Genomic DNA, 23,818 nt, shown 5'->3' on the forward strand with positions numbered 1-23,818 from the left:
TGCACACACGGAAGTGCCTGCGGGAGAGCTGTGAGAATAGCCAGTCATTCCCTAGCTTGAGTTGCCTTGATACAGCAATTACTAAAGAGTGACAAAGATAAATTGAGCTGGATATGGCCAGCAAGGGAACCCCAAGGCTAACTGCCTTTGCCTCTTGTTTCAAGGATGCCTGTGAGATGCTAATGGGCACAATTTTGAAAGAACTTCAGAAGAAGAATCCAGTCTCTGCCAAGCAAGCATCATTAAGTGAGGACTTACACCAGCCTCCTGCTGCCCAGGACCCAGGGCTGCGGGCTGGACTCATTATCACTGGGAAGACCCTGGAGTTTGCCCTACAGGAGAATCTGCAGAGGCAGTTCCTGGAGCTGACTGCTTGCTGTCAAGCTGTGGTCTGCTGCCGAGCCACGCCCCTGCAGAAGAGTGAGGTGGTGAAACTGGTACGCAACCACCTCCGAGTGATGACCCTGGCCATCGGTGAGTGGGATGCAACGTAGCCCTGCATTCATTCTTGCCACACCAGAGGCTGATCCTTCTGTCTGACCTTCCTTCTGTACTTCTCTTTACTTCTCAGTCTGTCTATCCTTGTCCTACCCCACTTTCCCTCCCCTAATCCTCCTTTTTCTTCTCTCCCACCCTCAGCGCCTCCCCCTTTCCCTCTATCATCTATTTAACCCTGACCCACATGGTAGAGATGTGACTTGGAAAACAATGTAATGGGACTCTGGGTAACATCAGCTCTCCAAATCAACTGGGTTAAGAAGGGTAGTGTACTGATAGAACTGAAAAATTCTGCCTTTAGGAAAGTTATATTCAGGAAGATGAACAATTCACTTATTTGTTCATTCAAAAAATATGTATTGCATGTCTTCTATGTACCAGGCATTTTTCTAGACTATAGAAATATGTGAGTATATAAAACTGACAGAGTACCTTTTCTTAAGGAGCTTACATTGAGTAGGAGAGCATACAGTAAAATCACAAAACCAAAAAGGCATAAATATATATCAGATAGTGACAAATGCTATTGAAAAAATAAAGCGGAGTTAGGGAGATGGAGAGCATTGGGGGAGGGAAAGAGGGCTGCTATTTGAAATACATTCTTCAAATGTCTCACCAATAAGGATGCTTATGAGCAGAAACTTGAAGGAAATGATAAGAGGGCCAAGAACCAATGGAAGTGAAGGCCATAGACTATGCTGGGTATGTTTGAGGCCAAAGCAGATGGAGTGAGGGAAGAGTTTTCTGCAGGATGGTGAAGGGCAGAGAGATGGCAGCCCAACCAGGTTGGGTTTTGGAGGCCATAATAAGGTTTTGGCTTTTATCTGAAGTGATAGGAAACCATTGGAGGACTTTGAGCAAAGGAAGTGCATGATCCGCCTCATGTCTAAAAGGATCACATTGGCTGCAGTTTAGAGTAACTGTTGGGTACAAGGACATAAGGAAGGAGATCAGTTGAGAGGCTGTTGAAATAATTCAGGCAAGAAGATGTAATAGTAGTTTGAGCCCAGCTGGGAGCAGAGAAGGTGGAGGGATGTGGTCAGATAACAGACATGGCTTGAAGGAAGAGCTAAGGACATTTGCTATGTTACTGACAGGAGTTAAGGGGGACATGTTTTTGTTTCTGAGAACAGAGAGGATGGAGCTGCCATTTACTGAGATGGAGTCGGGGGAATTGGGAGTTAGGTCTTACACATAATTATATTTGAAAAGTCCATTAGATATCTATGCAGTGATATCGGGTTGGCAATTTGGATATGAAGTCTGGAATTTAGTGGTTAGGAATTGGCTGGAGATATGAATTTGGGAACCATAGGTCTAGTGGTAGTTAAAGCCTTGGTATTAGATGAGATCACCAAAAAATGAGTATAAATGGAAAAGAGAAGCAATGTAAGAGAAGCAATGTAAGATTAAGTTCTGAAACACTGTAATACTTAAAGGGTAGCAAGATGAGGACTCAGTCTGTTTTGCACCTGGATTGTTTTCAGTCCCAGGTATCTTCTCCCCTAAGGGGGCTGATATAGCCACCGAAAATTCCCAGGTTTATATACTATCCAATTAACAACCTGAGTGAAAACATAGCATGTCATTAGAGTATAAAGTGTCAGGATCAGGGGGAATTTGGGCCAACTATCTTACTGAAATGAATGAATTGTCCAAGCTCCGATCCAGATGCAGTTATATCAGTTGGGTCGAGTCATGTGCCTATCACTGAACCAGTCACTGAGGCCAGGAAACAGTGCTGACTGTCCAGGCCTCGTTCATGTGCCCATCCAGAATCTGGGAGTTTGGGTTCATCATAACAAACCACCTGGACTCAGAGCTCCTGAGGAAGATCAGGTATTAATACTAGAAAACAAGTGGATGGTTGGTAGGCAGCTGGGAACAACTGTTCATTACCAACAAGAAGGGAATACCTCCTCTTAAGAAGCTCCCCTTGTGTTGGGGAAACCAAGAAATTGCTAGCAACCACAATCCCATGTGACAGGTATGATGGAGACACACAGTGTGGTGCTGGAGCCGAAGGAAGGGGCATCTGATCTAAAGAGAATATGGAGAGGGTTTCCCAGAGGAAGTGACATCTAAGCTGAGAGCAAGAGCAATTGAAATAGAGCCAAGTGGGGTGGGGATGATGAGGACAGTGTTAAAAGAATAGAGGAGCAGCATGCGCCATGCTGGAGGGAGCAGGTGTATCTGGAAAACTGAAACTAGAGCAAGCAGCATGGAGCAAAGGGAGAGCAGCCCAGGCAGGTGCCATGGCATGAAGGATTCTAAGGCAGTGCTAAGTTTGGAATTCTACCTGATGGCGGTGGGACAGATGCCACATTTAATTTCTGCTTAAGTAGCTGCCGTGTAACTTGGAGACATGGGATAAACTTTGAAGGACATTTGTGTGTTTGCTTGAGTGGCTGCCATAGATTCGCAAAGTTTGCATGTTTTCTCCAGTCCTAATGTGCTTCTCACCTTTTCTGCCTCACGAAGGTGATGGTGCCAATGACGTCAGCATGATACAAGTGGCAGACGTTGGGATAGGGATCTCAGGTCAAGAAGGCATGCAGGTGAGTGGATGCTGTGCACCCAGACATCACAGACTTGACCTACCCATCAAATGCAGTGTTCTCCAGGCAGAAATCTCGGTGGTAGCATGAGGCTCTGTGTGGTTAGCTCAGGAGTGGGAGGCAGGAAATTTATCCATGCATGCATTCATTCTTTACTGGGTGAGTAATAGTGTATTTTCCTGGATAGGTATTTTTAACTGTGTGGTTCACTTGTTCAATTAAAAAAATGTAGCCTGTCTAGATCATGTAAATATGTATTGTTAGCCCTGCAACAACTATGTGACTTTTGACACTGATGAAAAGTACTGAGGGTTTGAATAAAAGACCTGAAGGTCCTAAAGAGAGAGAGGGAATGAAGGAGGCAGGAGGGTCCTGTTTCAGCTGGGAGAGTGGGGGTGTACAGACATGTGTGTGTGTGTGTGTGTGTGTGTGTGTGTGTTGGATAGAGTTTTAGACAGAAAATTCAGGTAGAAGCTCGTCCAAAAGTCTGCTTTTCGTATATGGAGCAAATACTGTCAGAGGAAAGTAGAATGTGAGGCTTAGGGCTTCTGAGGAAATGTATATTATTATAATATCTCTAAGAAAGATAAGAAATTCAAATACCTCTTTGCTTGACATATTAAGTTACAAAAAGTGATTCCAGCAATATTTTGAATATTCTCCTCATTGAAGGGTAGCGAATGAACATTGTAATCTTCAGGGAGCTGCTCTCTAGGGAAGGTATATTTGCTGAAATTACATCACAGTGGTAACCAGAGAAGTCGTGTTTCCTGTGACCCTGTTGAAAAGCTGAGTTGTGATTCCAGGCAGCCCATTCAGGCTTTGTTCATGGGCTTTTATTTGTTTGAGAGTTTTTTTTTGGTCTGCACATAAGGTTGAAAGAACAGGTGTAAGGTTGAAATAATTAATCTGGTCTGCTGATGGCCAGGCTGCCTTGCTGTGTCTGTCCGATCGCTCACAGTGACCTTCTCTCCCCATTGCCTCCGCAGGCTGTGATGGCCAGCGACTTTGCTGTTTCTCAGTTTAAACATCTCAGCAAGCTCCTTCTTGTCCATGGGCACTGGTGTTACACACGGCTTTCCAACATGATTCTCTATTTTTTCTACAAGAATGTGGTATGTAGCTCCAGCGAATTTGTCCATCCAATCCTGCTTGTGAAAGGGATGAAGAGGAAAGTACCCTACACTAAGCTACTGAGCTTGTTGACGTTTGAGGAGCAGCCAGGAGCATTCCTGCTACCTTACCAGAAATAATCTAGGAATGTGCTGTGTTTCAGCTGCTGACAGCAAATTGCTAGACTCGTCCATCTGCTGGCATTTTCTATTCCCTATGCATTTAAATTCAGTGAAGTCCTGTCTGGTTTATTTAAAAATCCAATTTTTGACCTTCCATAAATAGGTGGTGACAAGCAGAATTATGCAATGTTTAATGCTATCTGTCGGTAGAGAATGAAAAGGTTTGCTTCCATTTTCTAGGAGTTACTGAAAATTATCTTCTGTCCTCAAATCAGTGTCCCATGTGATGTACTGAAAACACAGACACAGATACAGATACAGATGAAAACCCAATATAACACCTAAGCCTGTAGCTGTTTAACACTCACATGAAAATTCTCTTGCAAGCCTATGAAATGTATTTGTGCTCTTGGGAGACATTTGATGGTCAAGGAACTTAATTTTGATTATGTCATTCCTAAAAGCACAGAATTTGATTAGAAGTCCTGGCTTCTAATCTTTGGCATACCATTTAAATTTGTTTCTTCTTTCATAAGATCATGTTGACCTTACTTTGCTTCACTTAAGCCTCTTCTAGGCAGAGTCATATATAAATATGTCATGATTTTTAGCCTAGATTTATTCTAGTCTCCAAAGTCTGTATGTAGCATTAGTAGTCAATATAAGTTACATCATTCTATTTAAATAATATCTTTAGAAAAAAAATAACATCAAATGGGTCATTTCTCAGATCTTCCAAATGTGTCATTTAGATCTATGTATGTATCTGTCTGTCTGCTGGTCAGCAAGAGCACTTTTTCTCTGAAGCACCATTAATTTTTTAGGAAGCTCCCAGTCATTTGCTTAATTAGAATTAACACTTTTAGCCAAACTTTAATAAAACTTACTTTATAAAAATTTTTGAAATGTAAAACATTCCTATCTGAGCATATGATTCTGGGAGAAGCTGTGATTTGTAATTTAAAATTCCAGGACTTAGTGGTCATGGCTTTTAGAGAAGAGACCCCTTCCCAAGTTTTTTGTAAATACCTTTGCATTTTTCTACCTTCTCCTCAATTTTGATGCCCCCCCTCCCTCCCTTTAACCCCAGGTTAACTTCAATGGTTAAGAAACACTATTAGTAGAAAGAGATGCCGTATGCTCTGGGAAAAAGTGGGTGGGGGGTTCCACAGCGAGAACCCCGTGGTCTTTATGGTCTGTAGACATTGATAGCCATTCACACTGATGTCCGCCCAACTTATTTCTACCTTTTAGTCACATACCAAACAATGAATAATTTATAAATATGTTAAAAAGAGTCAGTGCCAGAAGCCATTCAAGTAGCTTATCTTTCTGAGACTCCGGTTCTTGGGTCTCGGGAGACTTGAGAACTGATGAGGACTATGGATTCAGTCCCCAAAACAGTGCCATAAAATATATGGGCCCAAAGTGGATACATCTGCAGGATCTGGGCATAATGAATGCTCGTGGACCTGAGGCTGAGAAGCTTGGTTCTAAGGACTGTGGCCTCGTCCACAGGGACTCTAGTGTATCTGTGGTGTCCATGATAACAACATCTTAATATTCATAAGGTACATGACAGGTCCTGAGTACTTCCTAACTTGTTCTTGATACTAAGCTCTGATGTGGTGTAATTCTCATTTTTCAGATGAGGAAACCAAAATTTAGAGAGGTTAGGTGAATGGCTTAAAGTCAAAGAATCAGAAGGAAGTGTCCTTTGAAACAGACACCCTGTGTCCTTTCCTGTGGCCTGCCTTGCTTGAAGGCACAGAGCCTTTGCTAGCTTGGACTTGGTTTATCTGAGGTTTATCTGAGACAAAATACTGGAGGAAATGATATAGGATACGCCTGGCCTCTAGGGTGACTACCTAACCTGGCTCACCTGGGACGGTCCCACCTTTAGCAGAGAGAGTCCCATGTCCCAGGAAATTCCTCATTCCCACACAGACTGGGATGATTGGCCGCCCTGCTGGCAACATCCCACTTCACCACTAAAAAAAACTGTGGCCCCAGAAAGCCCGAGAATGGTCATTCGCTGTGTGCCTACTGAACCCAGGCACTGGGCCAGGCTCTCTCCATCTAGAGCTAAGAATGCCTCACTTTGAATATAAATGGACTCTGCCACATTAGCCAAGTGACTTTGGTCATGCTCCTTCGCTTCCTGTGCCTCAGGTACTCATCCATAAAATGGGAACAACAGTGATTCCCAAGTTGTTACCAAGATTTAATGAATTATTTGTAAAGCTCTTAGAACAGGTCCAGCACCACACAATAAGTGCTGTGTGTGTGTGTGTGTGTGTGTGTGTGTGTGTGTGTGTGTATGTTTGTGTGTATGTATTGCAATTTAATAAAATGTTTGTCAAGGGAAGGCTGCAAGGTAAGTTGTGATCTTCCCTTTTTTAGGTGAGGAAACTACACTGGGAGGGAAGCTGAGATCATACAGCTCAAAGTGGCAGTGCATGGCATGTGTGGTCACAGCATGCAGTGCTGTTTCTAAGATGACTAATGTTCCTCTTTGTGTCCCCAGGCCTACGTGAACCTCCTTTTCTGGTACCAGTTCTTTTGTGGGTTTTCAGGAACATCCATGACAGACTACTGGGTTTTGATCTTCTTCAACCTACTTTTCACATCTGCCCCTCCTGTCATTTATGGTGTTTTGGAGAAAGATGTGTCTGCAGAGACCCTCATGCAGCTGCCTGAACTTTACAAGAGTGGTCAGGGATCAGAGGTAGGTGCTGAAGCAGAAGTGCTTAGGCCAGTACACATCCTTCGCCAAGGCCAGGGCATTTTCCAGTCAGCCTGCTTCAAATGTCGTGGTACATTCAAAACTATTTAAAACTCTTTGAATAATTTGGTTGTTGCAAAAGCCCTTTACTAACATGGCAGATATGAAGTTACTTGCTTCTGAGATGAACACAGGGAAAATAATGAAAGGCCTTAGGTACTTGTAAAAAATCCAATGTTTAGAACTTGCAACTAATAGTATCTAGTATTGATAAACCCCTTTGTGCCATCTTTTGTGCAAACTGCTAAACATTGTCTTACTTATCTTCACAGAACACTTTGAGAGTGAACCTGGTATTATTCCCATTCTAAGATAAGGAATTTGAACTTCAAAGGAGCTAATTTTTCCAAAAATTTCACAGCTAAAAAATGGTAGAGCCAGTATGTGAACCCTTCTTAGTCTGGTCATAAAGCCAAAATTAAATTCTTTATGTGCTACACAAAACAGTGCACTGATCTTAATGGCTCCCTCTCCCTAAAAGCATGCCCCACCTCCATGTAGTTGATCTCTTAGTCCCATCAGCTACCTCTGATGTATTGCTTACCCCTGTTCCCCCTTCCTCCTTTGTCTTACTGCCCTCACTGTCTCTTATCTAGAGTATTGTCACCAGTTAATTGGGCTAGCTGTCTCAAAGCTCTTTTCTTTCTAATTCATCTCTCACGAAATTAATAATAACTAACATTAAGATGGTACTTATGAACATTTATATAATGCCAAGCACTGTTTAGGTTATTAACATACATTAATGTCCTCAAAATGTCCCTGTGAGCTAGATACTGTTGTCATCCATGCTGTAGGTGAGGAAGGTCAGGCATGGAGAGGAACCGTAAGCAATCTGAATCTGCCCATGTCACAGAGCTCACGGATGGTGCACGTGAACCCTGCCTGCCAAGCCCACACTGACTACTGTCGTTCTGAGCTGGGGGTAGAGCACTGATGCTGTCTTTAGTCCTTGGCACCTCCACACTGTTTCTCCCACAAAGTGGTCTCCCAAGTACATTATCACCATTACAGGGACTGAGTGGACCAAGAGCCTATAGACACCTAGATGTGGACGAAGCTGAGGGGTCAGTCTCGTCAGATATTCTAGTCATGAGTAGAGGACTCTGTTAGGACTTGCGGTTGCAAGTGACAGAAAACCAGCTCAAACTGACTTAATGAAAAAGGGAAATTTATTGGCTCACATAGCTGCAAAATCCAGGAGTAAAGTTTACAGAACACTGTTATTTTTAAAGCAATTGTAACTGTCCTGTTTATGACTCACTGGCCTAGCTTGAGGCCCATGCCTTTCTCTGGGTTTATCACTGTGGCTAAAAAGATCACTTTCTCATTGACAAGGCCTGGGCATATATCATTCTTAAGGACAGAGCTGAACCCTATACACAGGATTGAGAAGAATGGTCTCCTATAAAAGTACTGGACAGACAGAAATGAGACCCACCGTAAGAAATCTATGTGTTGTGATTCACTCACTGTCCTGAAGACACTGACCCAGAGTAGCACACATTAGGAATAGTGGGTTATGTTTAGCCTGGGTGTAAATTCTTTCTCTGTGGTGTGTGATATTGGCTAAGTTATTTAGTTTGCCTGTACTTCAGTTTCTTCTTTACAGGGATGGTATGAAGGTTAAGTTATGGTCTGTACAGAAGTTCCAGCCACAAAAAATCCAGTACTGTCATTTTTATGCCTCAGAATTAACCAGAAATTTGAAAAAAAATCCCAGATTTAAAATGATTCGTTCATTTTCATCAGCCTAACTTCATTCTGACTTGAACTGCCTTTCCAGACTGGAGAGTAACTTAATGTCTTCAGACTACCAGGAGCGGCCTACACAAAGGAAAGTCACACATTCAGCTTTCAGGGAAGAAGGAATCCTTCTAATCCTTTAATATTACCTAATCCATTCAGATCACACAACTACACAGGGTTTTCCTAAAGGAATCCAGTTCTGACTTAAAGTTCAAGGCCAGGATGCAGGAATGTGTGGTCGCTCTTAATGAACGTTGTCCTGCACCCCATGCCTGTTAACTTCCAAGTCCACTGGGGAAAAAGGGAGGTGAGGAGGGGGACGTTCCAAGCAAGCTTTTATAGCAGCAGGGGGGTTGGGGAGTAGGGTTTAAAAGCCTGTTTGTACAGACTGAAGATCGTGATTGGTCTTTATGCTTGGAAGAGCTGAGGCCATTCTTTCCTGATGTTGAACCTTGTTATCAATCCTTTGCACACATTGTTCTACTGAGCTTGCCAGTTTCATAATGTGGTAACAGCAGGTAGGTTCCCAGCATGCGGCTGTTGATAAAAAGTAATTGATTTCATTGACTTTACCTTCCAGAAACATCCTTTCTTTGAAATTGGCCTCTAAACAAATTCTCTTTTTGGTTGGGCCATTTTCTATCTTCAGTGTCATGAAATGTACTCTCCAGGCTTACATACAGTCTCTCTTCTCGAAAGGAGATGGGTCTGAAGGCTGCCGTCGGAGGCTTCTTCTGGGAAGCAGTTGCCTTGTGCCCGTCTCTCATCGCCCACAGTCTTCCTTCTGGCTTTGACCCCATGAGCTGACTCTCAGTTTCTGGGAGACCCCATGAGCTAATCCCTTCAGCTTCTCATTTACCTGATCCTCGATCCTTTTTTACTTCATGATTCCCCCTTACATGACTGGAGAAATTATACTTTTTACCTTTTCGCTCTAGATCTTTAAGCAACTGCTCATCCTCCAAAAGCATGAGACTATATTTTACCTGAATCCCTGGTGGCATCTTGGTTGTCCCCTTGGCTCCGTCTCATTCTCTTGTAGCGTCTGATTGTTCTTATGCTTAGATTTCATGGACACTTGGGTAAAGAAAAGAAGGTAGAATATCCCATCATTTCCAGTGAGGAAGTAGTAAAAGAACAGGGCAAAGTAGATGGAAAACAACTCTTCATGCTTTCTTTTCCAGAGGATAAAGAAATTTTTTAAAAAAAGAGATGTAGAAATCCCAACTGCACTCTATTGAAGTCTGTTATTGACAAATGAAAGAATATTAAGTATAAGCATGAGGAGTTTTTTTCTAGATACATCTTTTCAGGCAAGGGAAACAAAATAGAAAATAAATAAGTGGGACTACATCAAACTCAAAAGCTTCTGTAGAGCATAGAACACCATCAACAGAACAAAAAGGCAACTTACACGTGGGAGAATATATTCATAAATGATATATCTGATAAGGGGTTTACATCCAAAACATATAAAGAACTTATATACCTTAACACCACAAATACAAATAGCCTGATTAAAAAATGGGTAGAGAGCCTAAACAGACATTTTTCCAAGGAAGACATTACAGATGGCCAATAGGTACATGAAAAGATGCTCCACATCACTAATCATCAGGGAAATGCAAATCAAAACCACAATGAGATATCATCTCACACCAGTCAGAATGGCCACTATCCAAAAGACAAGAAATAACAAGTGCAGGTGAGGATGTGGACAAAAGGAGCCCCTACTGTTGGTGGGAATGTCAGTTGGTGCAGCCACTGTGGTATGGGGGTTCGTCAAAAAGCTAAAAATAGAAATACCACAAGACCCAGCAATTCTACTTATAGGAATTTACCTGAAGAAAACAAAGTCTCTGATTCAAAAAGATGTATGCACCCCTATGTTTATTGTCACATTATTTACAATAGCCAAGATACGGAAGCACCAAAGTGTCCATCAATAGATGAATGGATAAAGATGTACATATATACAATGGTATATTACTCAGCAACAAAAAAGAAATCCTTCCATTTGTGACAACAGGATTGGCTTAGAGAGTATCATGCAAAATGAAATAAGCTAGGCACAGAAAGACAAATATCATATGATTTCACTTATGTGCATAATCTAAAAACAAAAGAAAATGAATACAACAAAAATAGACTCACAGACACTAAGAAGTGAGTGGTGGTTACCATGGGGGAAGGGTTGGAGTGAGTGGGTGAAATAGGTGAAGTGGATGAAGAGGCACAAAATCTCAATCACAATATAAATTAGTCACAGGGATGAAAATACAGCATAGAGAATATAGTGAATAGTTGTGTAACATCTTTCTATGTTGACAGTAACTACACTAGTTGGTGTGAGCACTTAATAACATAGATAACTATCGAATTGCTATGTTGTATACTTGGAAAAAAATAATGGCAGAATTTAAATGGAGAATTTGTCTCTTTATAATAAAAACTTTGTTCATTAGAAGACAATAGACATTTTCAAGGAAATTTCAGCCTCTCTTTGCATTTGGAAGGAAATAAGACTGAGAATGTGTTAAGAAAAGAGAGGACTGGCACAGGGTTGTGATACATGTGTTGCCCTTTTTGTCCAGCGCAGACATCACTGCTAAGCCATAGCACTAATTCTTCCTGCTGTGTCTGAATGCAGCCCTCCCTTCTGCACACACATCACTCCATTAGATCAGAGTTGACTCTTGTTTGAAAACCTGTTTTCAGTAGCTTGACTTGTGTCTCCACTTGATCTTTCTCTTTATAAGCTTTTGGTTGGAAGCAGTTTAGCACATGAAAAGTTATATAAAAAACATTTTATTAATCTGACATTTGTTCAGTACCTGCTATGTACCAGGCGCTGTTTTAATCACTTGAATAAGAGAGTCAAAGTCCTACTGTATGGAGCTTGCATTCTGTTGAGAACCAGAATATCATTTGGTAAACAATCAGATTGTTTTTGATGGTGATCAGTGACTTCTAAGAATAGTGAGGTAGTCAGTGATTGGGTGGGCATAATTTTCAAACTGGTCTGGGGGTGCCTCTAAGAGGAAATGTTATTTGAGCTAGGCTGTGAATAATGAAGAACTGCTCATGGTAAGTCCAGGGAAATGCATTCCTGGCAGAGGGAAGAACACAGGTAAAGAACTGAAGAAATAGGTTTGGCAAGTTTGAAGAACAGAATGAAGGTAACACAGTGAACTTAGGTTGTATTACAAATGCAGTGGGAAGTCAATGGTGGTGGCATTGAAATGAGTCAATCTGGTTAATTAGGGAAGTGTATAGCCTGATTTACCATTTTTAAAACTGCTGCTTTGGGAAGAGTGGCTTAGGGGTAGGAGAGGAAGCAGAGGGGCAAATGAGATGGTCATCCATTCATTCAAAAAGAGCTGATTGTGAATTAGAATGAAGAAAGTAGTGGGGATAGAGAAGTAGCTGGATTTGGAGTTTTTGAAAAAGTACCTTCTCATCAGTAGGAAATGTAAAGTTATTACTATGATCCTTATTTCAAGTAGATTTAAGGTTGATCCAATGATAAAACAACATGAGCTGAGGAAGAGTTCCTTCAGGGGATTTTTTTCACCTGTGAACTTACCCCATTCAACTATCACACCTCATTTTTCCACCACTACTTACAAATCTCACATATTCTGTGAGTGAGAAAATGAAGGAATAGAGTTTCTTTCAAAGAAGCACAAGTAGGTACTGGTTTGTGTTGTTCCTTGACGTTGCCTTGACCCCTATTAATCTTCCTCCTGCCCCGATATCATTTTCAGGCTTACTTACCCCTTGCCTTCTGGATCACCTTACTGGACGCCTTTTATCAAAGCCTGGTCTGCTTCTTTGTGCCTTACTATGTGAGTCCTTGTTCACTCCAAGTATTTATTAATGAATCAATGATGCTTTGTACTTCGTCACTGGTATCAGCATATTGAATGGGTATATTAGAGTAGATTGCTCATATAATCAAGTTGATTATTAATAGACTAAACTATAACACCTCCCCAGATATGTTAGATAATGGATTGAATTTGGAGAACAATGCCTAGTTGACTCTTTTTGAGTCTTTTTAGCCCTGTACTGCTTGATCACTTGTCAATGACTTGGGTAAAATCGGAAGTATGACCATATAATTAGATAATTCAAAATCAGAGAGGCAAAGTCAGAATATAGGAGCTCTCATTAATCAGTGCTGGGCTAATTTTGCCAGGATGATATGTGGAGTATTAAATTTAAGCTCTCATAACTAACCTTCCCCAAACTTAAAAAACCTGTTTTGCAGGTTAAAAATGAAAGAAATGTGACTAAGCAAAGAATGTGTAAAAATAAATTTAAAAATTTAGGCCAGCACCAAGCACCAAGCAGCAGGGTACAGCGGCCCACCCACATACACCCCTGGCCAGAAGAAAACACTAGTTTGATCATGGATGGGGTTAAAAAAAACCCACAGTATTAAGAATGAAAAAGATATTCTCTAAGTTAACAATTTTATGCTCTAGTTCTTTATTCAAATGAAATGACTCGCATTTGCCCAGCTAAAATATTCTGGATATACAGCATTTCAAGAGGAGTATAGGTAAGGCAATTAGAAATGTATTCAGAAGAGATTGACTAGAATTGTGGAAGATTAGAAAATTGTGTCATTTGAGGAATCCTGTAAGGACTTGAAAACATTTACATAGGAGAAGAGGGTATTATTTACTTAGCAGAGATATAAACTCAGGGTAGACATAATAGCTACTTCAAAGGTTTGCAGAACTGTTAAATGGAACATATTTTATATTTCTCTACACTTAACAGAGCTAGAAATAAATGTAAAAGTTTCCAGAGAGATGAATTATGATTTAGAACAAAGAGGAATTGCTACTGAAAAGTTCAAAGATCAAATGGACTTGCATAAGAGAATCAGTCTCTCTTGCCTGGAAATGTTCAGTTTATCCTAAGTGACCAATTATTGGGAACATTAAAGAAGGGACTCAATCCTCAACTGAGCTGTAGAATAAAGGGGTGATACTCACACCACTATTTGTACACAACTCTCCAAGGTCACCAACTGTTGTTCTCTCTTTGTAGACCTACCAGGACTCAGATATTGACATCTTTACATTTGGAAACCCACTGAATACAGCTGCTCTGTTCGTCATTATCTTCCACCTGGTAATCGAAAGCAAGAGTTTGGTGAGTGGTTTTCCTGTCTCTGAAGTAGCCTGAAACCATGCTTAGGGAAATGTTTTCTATTAGCAGTGAGTCCATAAGCCCTTGATGCCTAGAAGGCAATAGTGGTAATGAGAAAACTGTATAAGAAGTGTGATTGTTGACTGTTGAATGCTATTATGCTGTGGTTGATGAGAAGCCAGGGCAAGTGGAAAACACCTGGCTGGTGCCTTTGGTGGTATCCATGGTGGACGGTTTATGGAGGTATAAGCCAGGCTGGAGAAACAATTACTCTTCTAGTGGCCAGCATTCTTCAAGATAAGGCTGATGCCTCTCAACTAAAATAAAAAGAGGTGTTATGCCGTAATCCTGGTATGCTGGCTTTATGCCCTTCTTTTGTAAAAATTTATCTTTTTCTCCCTCCAGAATTCTAACCATTCACTTAAATCTAGGTCTTTTTGAACTTAGTTGCTGACTTACTGATAAAGTTAAATATTTTCAAAGTGATTGCAAGATAGTTCTTAGCAGCAAAGCCACTGTGTAGGATTCAGGTAATGGGAGTTTTATTGTAAACTTTTCTTTGCACATGGTAGCATTCTGCCATTCTCTGGAAAATAAACTACCTCTCTAATTATTTATCCTGCTCACTCATTTCCGCTGCTGAGGTCCAAGCCACTATCATCTCAGCCCCTTTAGTCTTCTTCCCTGTACTTTCACTCTTTCAGGCCCTTTTCTACAAATCAAGTGGAATCAGCCTTTTGTAAAACAAATCATGTATCTTTTTGCCCTCCTGGAGAAATTGCCCTTCAGTGACTTCCCATTCTACTTGGGATGAAGCCTTAAAGCCCTAAGATGGTCTGTAAGGCCTCGTGCAGAGATACCCCTTCTTCTCTCCCCCATCTTACTTCCACTTACTTATTAAGGGCTGGAACCACACTTCCCCCTTTCAGTTCCTGATTCACTGAACTCATTGCCACATCAGGGCCTTGGCATTTACCACATCTGATGGGATACATGCTCACTTCCCCCCTGGGTCCCTGCACTTTACCCAGTTCAAATGTTACTTTAGGTCTAGCTGCTTCCCCCAAGAGCCCTTTACTAACCATCCATTGTCTCATACCATCCTCTAGTTTTCATTCACAGCTCTAATAATAATTTATAGTTATTATGTGATCATCTGACTCATGTTCTTCCTCTGAATATGTCATTGAGGACAGGGTTCATGTTTATATTGTTCACTGCTGTGTACCAAAATCTAGGGCAAGACTGGCACACAGTATGTGTTCAGAAAATATTAGGATGAGCAAATGAATGATTAAATGACTTACCAGTGTTTGGGGTATATTTACCATCCTCTAATGAATTCATTTCAAACAGGAATAGCTGAAAGAGGTTATAGTTTAAATGTTATATTATTAAATTTTTATAATAATTTCTAAAGTAGGTATGAATATTTTAAGCATCACTTGCTTCGTTTTGACCTGCTGTCACCAAACTGTACAAGCCTGAAGTATAGTAAAAGGTTAATTAATATCTGCCAATCTAGATGGATAGAGTAAAAGGAATTCTAGAACTAAAGTATTTTGTGTTGTTTTAATATCCATTTAATTTCATTTTTAAGCAGTTGTGTAGGTACTTCTGGTTACTGCCGAAGGAAGTGTCATAGGTTCTGACATTTATTAATGTTCCAAAGGATCTAATGTGTAAAATGTGTCAGTTTGGGTCTACTGGTTATGAGCATAGCAATCTGTTCTGGCTAACCTGAGCAAATAGCAAATTTATTAAAAATATGTTGAGGAGCCATGGTAAAAACAAAAACCAAGTAAAAATATCCTGAGGAACCAGAGTGGCTCTGGAGATGCAGGAACTAGGAACTAACGGACAGGCTTGCCAGGGTGGCACTCTGCTCTGAACTGGCCCCATCATTTTCTTTCTGCTCTTGCTTCATTGTGCTCCATGCTTAGTCCCTGGTGACAGAATTCAGTTTCCTTAGTTCCAGTCATAAGCTTTGACTGGAGGAGGAATATTTTGCCAAGACTGCACATAATGCTGAGTGTCCTCAGCAGGAAGAATGAAACAAAAGGTTGGGTGCCAAGAAAAACAGTGACTGCTCTCTCTATACACGATGCACCATGCTTCCCTAAAAACTGCTTCTCATGCCAAGGGACGTTCAAGCTCACAGCGGCCAAATGTTCCTGGTCAGTAAGAGTCAGCCCTTCGTGCTCTTGCTCACCACCTCATTGACCCCTCCCACCTCCCTGTTGGTTTTTACCCAGCGTCCCTTGACTTTAACTTCATGGTTTTATTTAAATGTGTCAACTCCATGAAGTCACTATCTCACTTGCCAAAAGTGCACCTTACAGGAAATAAGATTCAAACAATAGGGCTCAATGGGGAGGAGGGACATTTGAGAAACAACAAAAAACTAAATCATTGTTTTAGAGGTATGATTATCTTAAGGATTTAGCCAACACTTTCTGAGCAGTTTGTACAGTTTACAAAAAAAGATCAGTCTTTGTGACCTATGAAGATTTCCACCAAGGGGAAATACTTTGCAGGGTTAAGAGGAAGAAGGAGAAAATTGCATCTTATTTGAAAATTACAGTCCTAGGAAATAAGTATTGATAAAGGTAGTACTTTCCCAAAAAGCATAACATATACCACTCTGGTATATGCTGTGATTCTGTGTGACACTATACACGGCACTGAATAGCACTGAGTACTGCGTAAGGTAAAGGTGATTCTCTTTCATAATTTAGATTATGTCGGACAGGAAGTCTGGTTAGGGCTATTGTGTTTTATCACAATAACTCTTGGTACTTTCCCTTGTAATAAAGATCAGATCCCAGATTCAGCACCATTATGATATGTAATGGTGATATTACATTTAAGGTAGTGATCTGCTTTTCTTTCTAAATAAAGTTACTTAATTAAATAGCCAGTTTAAAAAATAATACTAAGAAAAATATTAAGAAAAAATATTCCAAACTATACATAAATAGGAAAGTGGCTAGATAATGTGGTGAGACAAAAAGATGTATTTCTTGCTCATATAAAGTTAGCTAAAGTTCCAGATAACTCCAGACCAGTTGTGCTCTGAGGGGCAGCTCAGTGACCTAGACTGTGCCTTGTAGCTTGACCATCTTGAATCATCCTCAAGGGAAACTTCTTGGTCAACATGGAAGAAAAGGAGACAGCATGGAGAATCACACAGCTCTTACGTGCTTCTAACCTGAAACTTTTGCATATCCCTTCCATTCACATTTCACTGGTCAAAGCAAGACATGTGGCCATGTTTAATTTCAAGGGAGTGAGGAAGTGCAATCCTCCCAAATTCTTATGATGGGAAGAAAATGAGAATATTGGTGAGTAACAGTAATGTCTACTACCTATATGAATGGGTAAAGCTTGAGGTTTTCTGGATTAAGGTATTACTTTAATGAAGAAGAAACCCAAATAGTGGCTATATGAAAAAAAATTGAGAGAATTCAAACACCCCATGGTGCATAGACAATATAAAACTAACTAATCATCACGATACCTTTTAGCCTTTGACTTAGTTTTGCAAAATTTAAACAATGATATGAGCTATTCACAAAAAATGCTCTTGTCTCTGCAGTACCGTGTGTTTGGTTCACTGAGGTTTGTTACCCCATTCACCCTCTGATCAGATGTGTTTTCTCTTTAATAGAGCAGATTTTGCCAGGCTGCAAAAACAAAAACAAAAACAAAAACAAAAATCCTATCTGAGGAAGTCTTCATGTCCCCGCTCCTTGTCTTACAGACCTGGATCCACATGCTGGTCATTGTTGGTAGCATCTTGTCTTATTTTGTCTTCACCTTGGCTTTTGGAGCCATGTGTATAACGTGCAACCCACCGTCCAACCCCTACAGGATTATGCAGGAGCACATGCTGGACCCAATGTTCTACTTAGTTTGTGTCCTCACAACTTGCGTTGCTCTTCTACCCAGGTATGGTATTACCATCACAAGAGTAAGTTAAACCATAGGCGCAGAATTCTTCAAGCAACTGCAAAGAATGGATGGCAGTCCCTCCTGTTTAGTAGTAGAGAAGTCAGTCTGTGTACTAGTTAAAATACTGTACCAGGGAACAAATGTGACATAAGTAAACGGGAAGATTTATCTCCCTCTTGTGGATAACTCTCATCTATTTGGCAGTTCACAGTGATAGGGCAGCTTTGCTTCACAAGGCTCTCCAAGGACCTAGATGCTTTCTTCTCTCTTTTTGCTCTACCGCCTCCCAAGGGTGTTGCCCTCTTATGCGTGATTAAAGATGACTCACCATCAGCATATCCACAGCCCTGCTTGCCGGAGAGAAAACGGGAAAAAGGAAAAGCAAATTTCCTTTCTTTTTTGGGAATGGCTCAGTCCAGAAGCTGTCCTTATCCCATTAAATAGAACCTAGGTATGTAGACTCTAAGGTTAAAATCTAGGGGTTTCTAAAAGGAAGAGGGGGTGAATGGGTACAGAGGGACAAGTTAAGAGTCTCTTTAACAATTGGTAAACACTGTAGTAGAGACACCCTCTCTCCCTGATCTGACTTCAGTTATCTTTCCCATTTTAGTTTAACTTGATTTCTAGTATTGTATGGGATAGAAATGGCCCAGAGGTATGCATGGGTTTTTAATCTATAGATTCTTTGAAATCTGTTGGAGCTCTTCCTCTTTAGAATTTTATAAAAATCTGCTTAGCTGAAAATACCATAACAAATAGTTGTTCTACCCTTTTAAATATGTTATGAAAGTCAAAATGGTGATTTCATATTGTTTTCAAACAGGATTGACGAAACTGTGGTTCATCAACCAAATCTGGCCCGCTGCCTGTTTTTATAAATGAAGTTTATTGGAAAATAGACATATCCATTAACTTATATTTTGTCTCTGGTTGCTTTTGTACTACAACAGCAGAGCTGAACATTTCAAACAGAAATTGTCTGGCTTGCAAAATCTGAAATATTACTGTCTGGACTATTGGGAAAATGTATTCCACCCCTAATCGGTAACACCATCATAAGGCATCCTCAGCACAAATCCTTTGTGGCTGATAGACATCCTAGAAATGCATAAGAAAAATCCACCTGGATCATCCTATGGTGGTTTTAGTTGTATACTTAACGTTATCCCTTTTAAGTTGAGATGCTTATGTGGTGCTCACTATTATCACCAGCTTTCAGATTAAAAACTGACAAGGTGAACTGAAGAAACAATTACTTTAATGTTATAAACTGAAAAATATCCTTCAAGAGAGTTAACAGTATAGTCTTATTCCATATTGTTGTGGTAGGCTGAAAAAAAATGACCCCCTAAAAGATATCCATGTCCTAATTCCTGGAACCTGAGAATGTTGTGGTTTTTGTGTATGTAGCAAAAAGGGACTTTGCAGATGTGATTAAGCTAAGGATCTTGAGATGGGGAGATTATCCTGGATTATCCAGGTGGTCCCTAAATATAATCATAAGTGTCCTTGTAAAATAGACACAGAGAGAGATTTGACTATAAACAGAAGAGGAGAGAACACTTTGGCCATTGTGGCAGAGATGCTCTGGCACCAAGGTGTTGGAAAGGCCAAGCTCCAACAGATTTCAAAGAATCTATAGATTAAAAACCCATGCATACATGTGGTGGGAACTTGATAATGGGGTAATCTAGTAACCACAGTGTTGTTTATGTGATTGTATATTAATGATACCGAAATAATAAACAAACGAACAAATAAACAAATTTATTTATTTGTTTGTTTGTTTGTTTGGTTGGTTGGTTGGTTGGTTGCTTGGTTTTAAATTAAAAAACCCATGCATACTTCCTGGCCATTTCTATGCCAGAGAATTTCAAGGATTGTCGGCAGCCACCGGAAACTGGAAGAGGCAAGAAATGGATTCTCACTAAAAGCCTCCAGAGGCAGGTTGGTCTTTCCAACACCTTGATTTTGGTTCAGTGAAACTGTTTTCAGAATTCTTGGCCTTCAGAACTATGAGAAAATAAATTTTTGTTTCTAGGCAATCAGGTTTATGGTAACTTGTTACAGGAACCATAGGAAACTAATACAGACTTCTTTACCAGGAAGATAGGAGCTGTCATGGCATACCTGAAATGTGAAAGTGGCTTTGAAATTGGATAATGGGCAGAGGATGGAAGAATTTTGAGGCACTTGATAGAAAAATAATGGACTTCATTAGACTGTACATAGAAATGTGGACGTTAAAGCTCCTGCTGGCAGGGATTCAGAAGAATGTGAGAAGTGTGGATACAGAAAGCCTTATCATCTTAGAAAATACATCTAGGATCATAAACAGACCGCTGCTAGAAATACAAATGTTAAAGGTAGTGCTGGTGACAACTCAGAAGGAAATGAAGAACATGTTACTGGATATTTGAAGAAAGGAGATTTTTGCAGTGTAGAAGTAGAAAACAGCTTAATTATATTCTACTGTTAGGTGGAAAGCAGAATTTGTGAGTGAGGAATGTGGATATTTAGCTGAGGAGATTTCTAAGCAAGTTGTTGAAACTCTGGTCTCATTTCTTCTTGCTGCTTATAGTAAAATGTGAGAGAAAAGAGATTGAGGGAAGAACCATTAAGCCCAAAGGAACCAGATTTAGGATATTTTCAGCCCATCCAGATTTCAAAAGTTGCTGAAATTAGGAGATTGGCTGTTGAGAGGTTTATTCTAGGAAGAAGGCCAAGAATGTGGCTGGATAACCTGTTGCTAATGCTGAAGAGATTAGGTGTGCGACTCACAGATGCCCTCAACCACCTCAGCAGCCACCAGAAAAGGAGATGGGATTATATAGAAAAGATCTGTGGAGAATAATCTAATAACATAAATCCCCATGACATACACTGATGACCCATAAGGTTTTTGAGAATGCAATAGCAGCGTAAATACTGCCAACTTGGACTCAAAGGGACAGATTTGTGATAATTTGTTACAGTAGCCACAGGACTCTTAATAGCTAGCATTTTTTGAACACTTACTGTTTACACTCTTCCAAAGCAGGATCTCATTTAACCTAACATCACATCTATGAGAAAGCACTATTGGTATCTAAACTTTTACAAATTTCATTTTTTTATTAATTTGACTAGCACATATAGGACACTCACTATTTTCTAAATGCTTTATAAATAGCAGTTTATTTAATATTGTTATTATCTCCCTTTTTTAGTTCACTTATCCTTCCCCTTTATCTCAAGGAGGCAAGTAGCCACCAGACCCTTTTTCCTAATTGCTGAGTATATTTTATGACCCATGATTCATTTGATGTGAATGTAATTCTATGATGCTTTTTGTAACCTAGGTTTATATACCGCATTCTTCAGGGATCCCTGTTTCCATCTCCAATTCTGAGGGCCAAGCACTTAGACAGACTGACGCCAAAGGAGAGGACGGAAGCTCTCAAGAAGTGGAGAGGGGCTAGAAAGATGACTCAAGTGACATCTAAGTATGCTGATTACTCAGCTGACAAGTCAGAGAGAAGACCTATGTCTGGTCCTTCTGCTGTCTTGGCAATGATGCCAGCAACTTCTTGTGCTGTTGAGCGAAGAAACGTATGTCTATGTGAAACTGCTTTAGACTCAGACTACTCTGAAACTAAGGCCTCAGGGATGGCTGGACCCTCAAAGGGTTAAAAAATATTGTACCCTCCTTGGGGTTGCAAGTATTCCTTCAGGTTTGGAAGAGGAACTTCGAAGAGGCACCTCCACTAATCAGGGATGACTTGGATTTTCCTTAAGGTGCGTGAACAGTTTACTGGACTTGAAGGAGTGAATGTGATGACCTTTATTGTATGTTTATAGATACATTTGTAAAAGAGGTTAGAGTTTGACCTGGACAGCATTTAGGGAAGTGAAAAATTTAATTCAGAATTAAATGCTTTTATGAAACTTTTTGGATTTTGTAAAAGTATTTTAGTTGTCTTAGAAATGCAAACATTTTCAAGGGGATTCATTTGAGACATATTTATTTTACTGGGAGAGCTCTGATTCCAGGGAAATGCTTTGAATGAGCATACTCTAATTGAATGATTTTAATTAAGAAAACAGTGTTTAGATTGATTAGTTAGAACTCAGAGGAAATTTCCACATGAAAAAAATGTTATCAGTGGTTTACAGAGAAAAAATTACCAGGAACCTTTTAAACAACAATGTACCCAAAATTGGGTAATAATTCTACTAGTTGAAATATAGCTAGCAATTATTAATAGCTTTTTATTTCCTTTGGTCTTCTGACTGAAGATGTTAGGCATACCTCTCTGCTCATTTCAGTGTTCTCCTGAGGAGCCTGTATTGGCAGGGGTGAGGGATACCAAGGTTCCATAGGAATGTGTTCTTCTCTCAGCTTCCAGTCAGAAGATGACCTTTTAAGAGGTCTGCCTTTGTGCAGATGTTATCAGCTGGGAAACAGAGGCCAAGGTAAGGAAGACAGAATCAACTGAGTCTACAGCCCATTTGGCAATTTCCTATATTCTGAAACTAACAAAAACATGATCAAAATGAGGCAATTTAAAAACAATCTCAAGAGATTATTTGAGGGTTCATAGTCTTTAAAATACCCAACAACTTTTCTTGTATTGTAACCTCTAAAAATGAGGTATTATAATTTGAGACTAATACAAGTGATTCTCAGAGGATCCCATGAGATTCTTAGAAAAAAAAAAATACTTTTGAATATATTTTAGGACAGAAATGTCTAAAGCCAAGTAATTGCTGCTGCAAATCATGTAAACTGGCTTTAGTTGGACCAAAGAAACTAATGCTCCATGTCTAAATCAAGGTCTTCTTAATGACTATTAAACTATTATTCTCAGGGTTCAATATTCTACCTGCTACCTACTGTCCTGGTCTGACACTTTTTGTACTTCTGTTATTGCAAATAGTCTTTTTATATAGACTGATTTCTAGAACTTTCAAAATCCCATAAGGCTAATGGAGGTTGTGTTCTGTTTTCTTATGATTTTTTAAAAAATAAACTGTTTGGCAAATAACGTATGAAAACTGTCATCATTCCCATAGATAATGAATCCAGCAGCACTTGATACCAGAACTTAGATGAAAATCCCAAAGCACACCTTTTACTGGAATATTGTTTTGGCCTTTTCTTATATGGAAAAATCAGTGATGTCATATCATCTATTATCCTCATAGCAACTGTCATTCATTCCCTGAGATCATCATCTCCTGGTAAATAAAATTCTAGAGATACACTCATTTGTAAATAAAGGGTTGGAATCTAAGCATGAAAAGAATGAGCCAAAAAGACTAAAAAAAAAAAGTCAGTCTCCAAGATGTGAAGTGTCTGTACATATGAGTCGAGTCTTGAGTATTCATTTTATGAGTCCACAATTCCAAAACCCCATGAGCTGTGAAACTGAAAATTGCTTCATAAATTAGGTACAAACTCAGGGTCCTAAACAGACGTAAGGCTATTTATTTGATATAATTATACATGTATTTTGCTACAAAAAATATTCATGTATTTTATTACTGGGTGCTAAACTGTATTATGTTTTTAAAATCTTGAAAAATTCTGGTTTTGGAAACACATCTCCTATCAGGCAAAAGAAATTTGGAAACTGTATTAAACCTTTTAAAGGGTCTCATTCACAAGTGAATAGCTCTTTTACAAAAAGTTATCCAAGGTGATGTTATCTGTTGCACTTGGGTATGTTCAATATTTCACTAAATTTAGGGGGACCAAGCATTATATCATTGCTCCTGGTAGCCAAGAAAAGTTGATCAATAGGACATATTTTGAGATATCATTTTATCCTGAAAGATTTATAAAAGAATTAGATCAGGTTCCCACAATGTACTCTAAGCATTAAAGATTC

At 39.8% G+C, this 23,818-nt stretch overlaps 1 protein-coding gene across 4 annotated transcripts in view; it reads left to right on the forward strand.

Annotated features, from left to right (window-relative positions):
- The window catches only part of ATP10D (ATPase phospholipid transporting 10D (putative)), a 118,655-nt gene extending 95,683 nt beyond the window's left edge, over positions 1–22,972 (forward strand). For all 4 annotated transcript variants that reach the window (XM_036892582.2, XM_036892584.2, XM_036892583.2 and 1 more), the window contains 8 exons: positions 165–474; positions 2,980–3,056; positions 4,046–4,171; positions 6,819–7,019; positions 12,593–12,673; positions 13,890–13,994; positions 17,755–17,942; positions 21,287–22,972. In XM_036892582.2, the coding sequence (XP_036748477.2) occupies positions 165–474; positions 2,980–3,056; positions 4,046–4,171; positions 6,819–7,019; positions 12,593–12,673; positions 13,890–13,994; positions 17,755–17,942; positions 21,287–21,617 (1,419 nt within the window). In that variant the 3' untranslated portion in view covers positions 21,618–22,972. The remainder of the gene's footprint in view (positions 1–164; positions 475–2,979; positions 3,057–4,045; positions 4,172–6,818; positions 7,020–12,592; positions 12,674–13,889; positions 13,995–17,754; positions 17,943–21,286) is intronic.
- The last annotated feature ends 846 nt before the right edge of the window (positions 22,973–23,818 follow it).

This window comes from Manis pentadactyla, chromosome 5 (genome assembly GCF_030020395.1).
Source record: "Manis pentadactyla isolate mManPen7 chromosome 5, mManPen7.hap1, whole genome shotgun sequence".
In the NCBI taxonomy this organism is placed as follows: Eukaryota; Metazoa; Chordata; class Mammalia; order Pholidota; family Manidae; genus Manis; species Manis pentadactyla.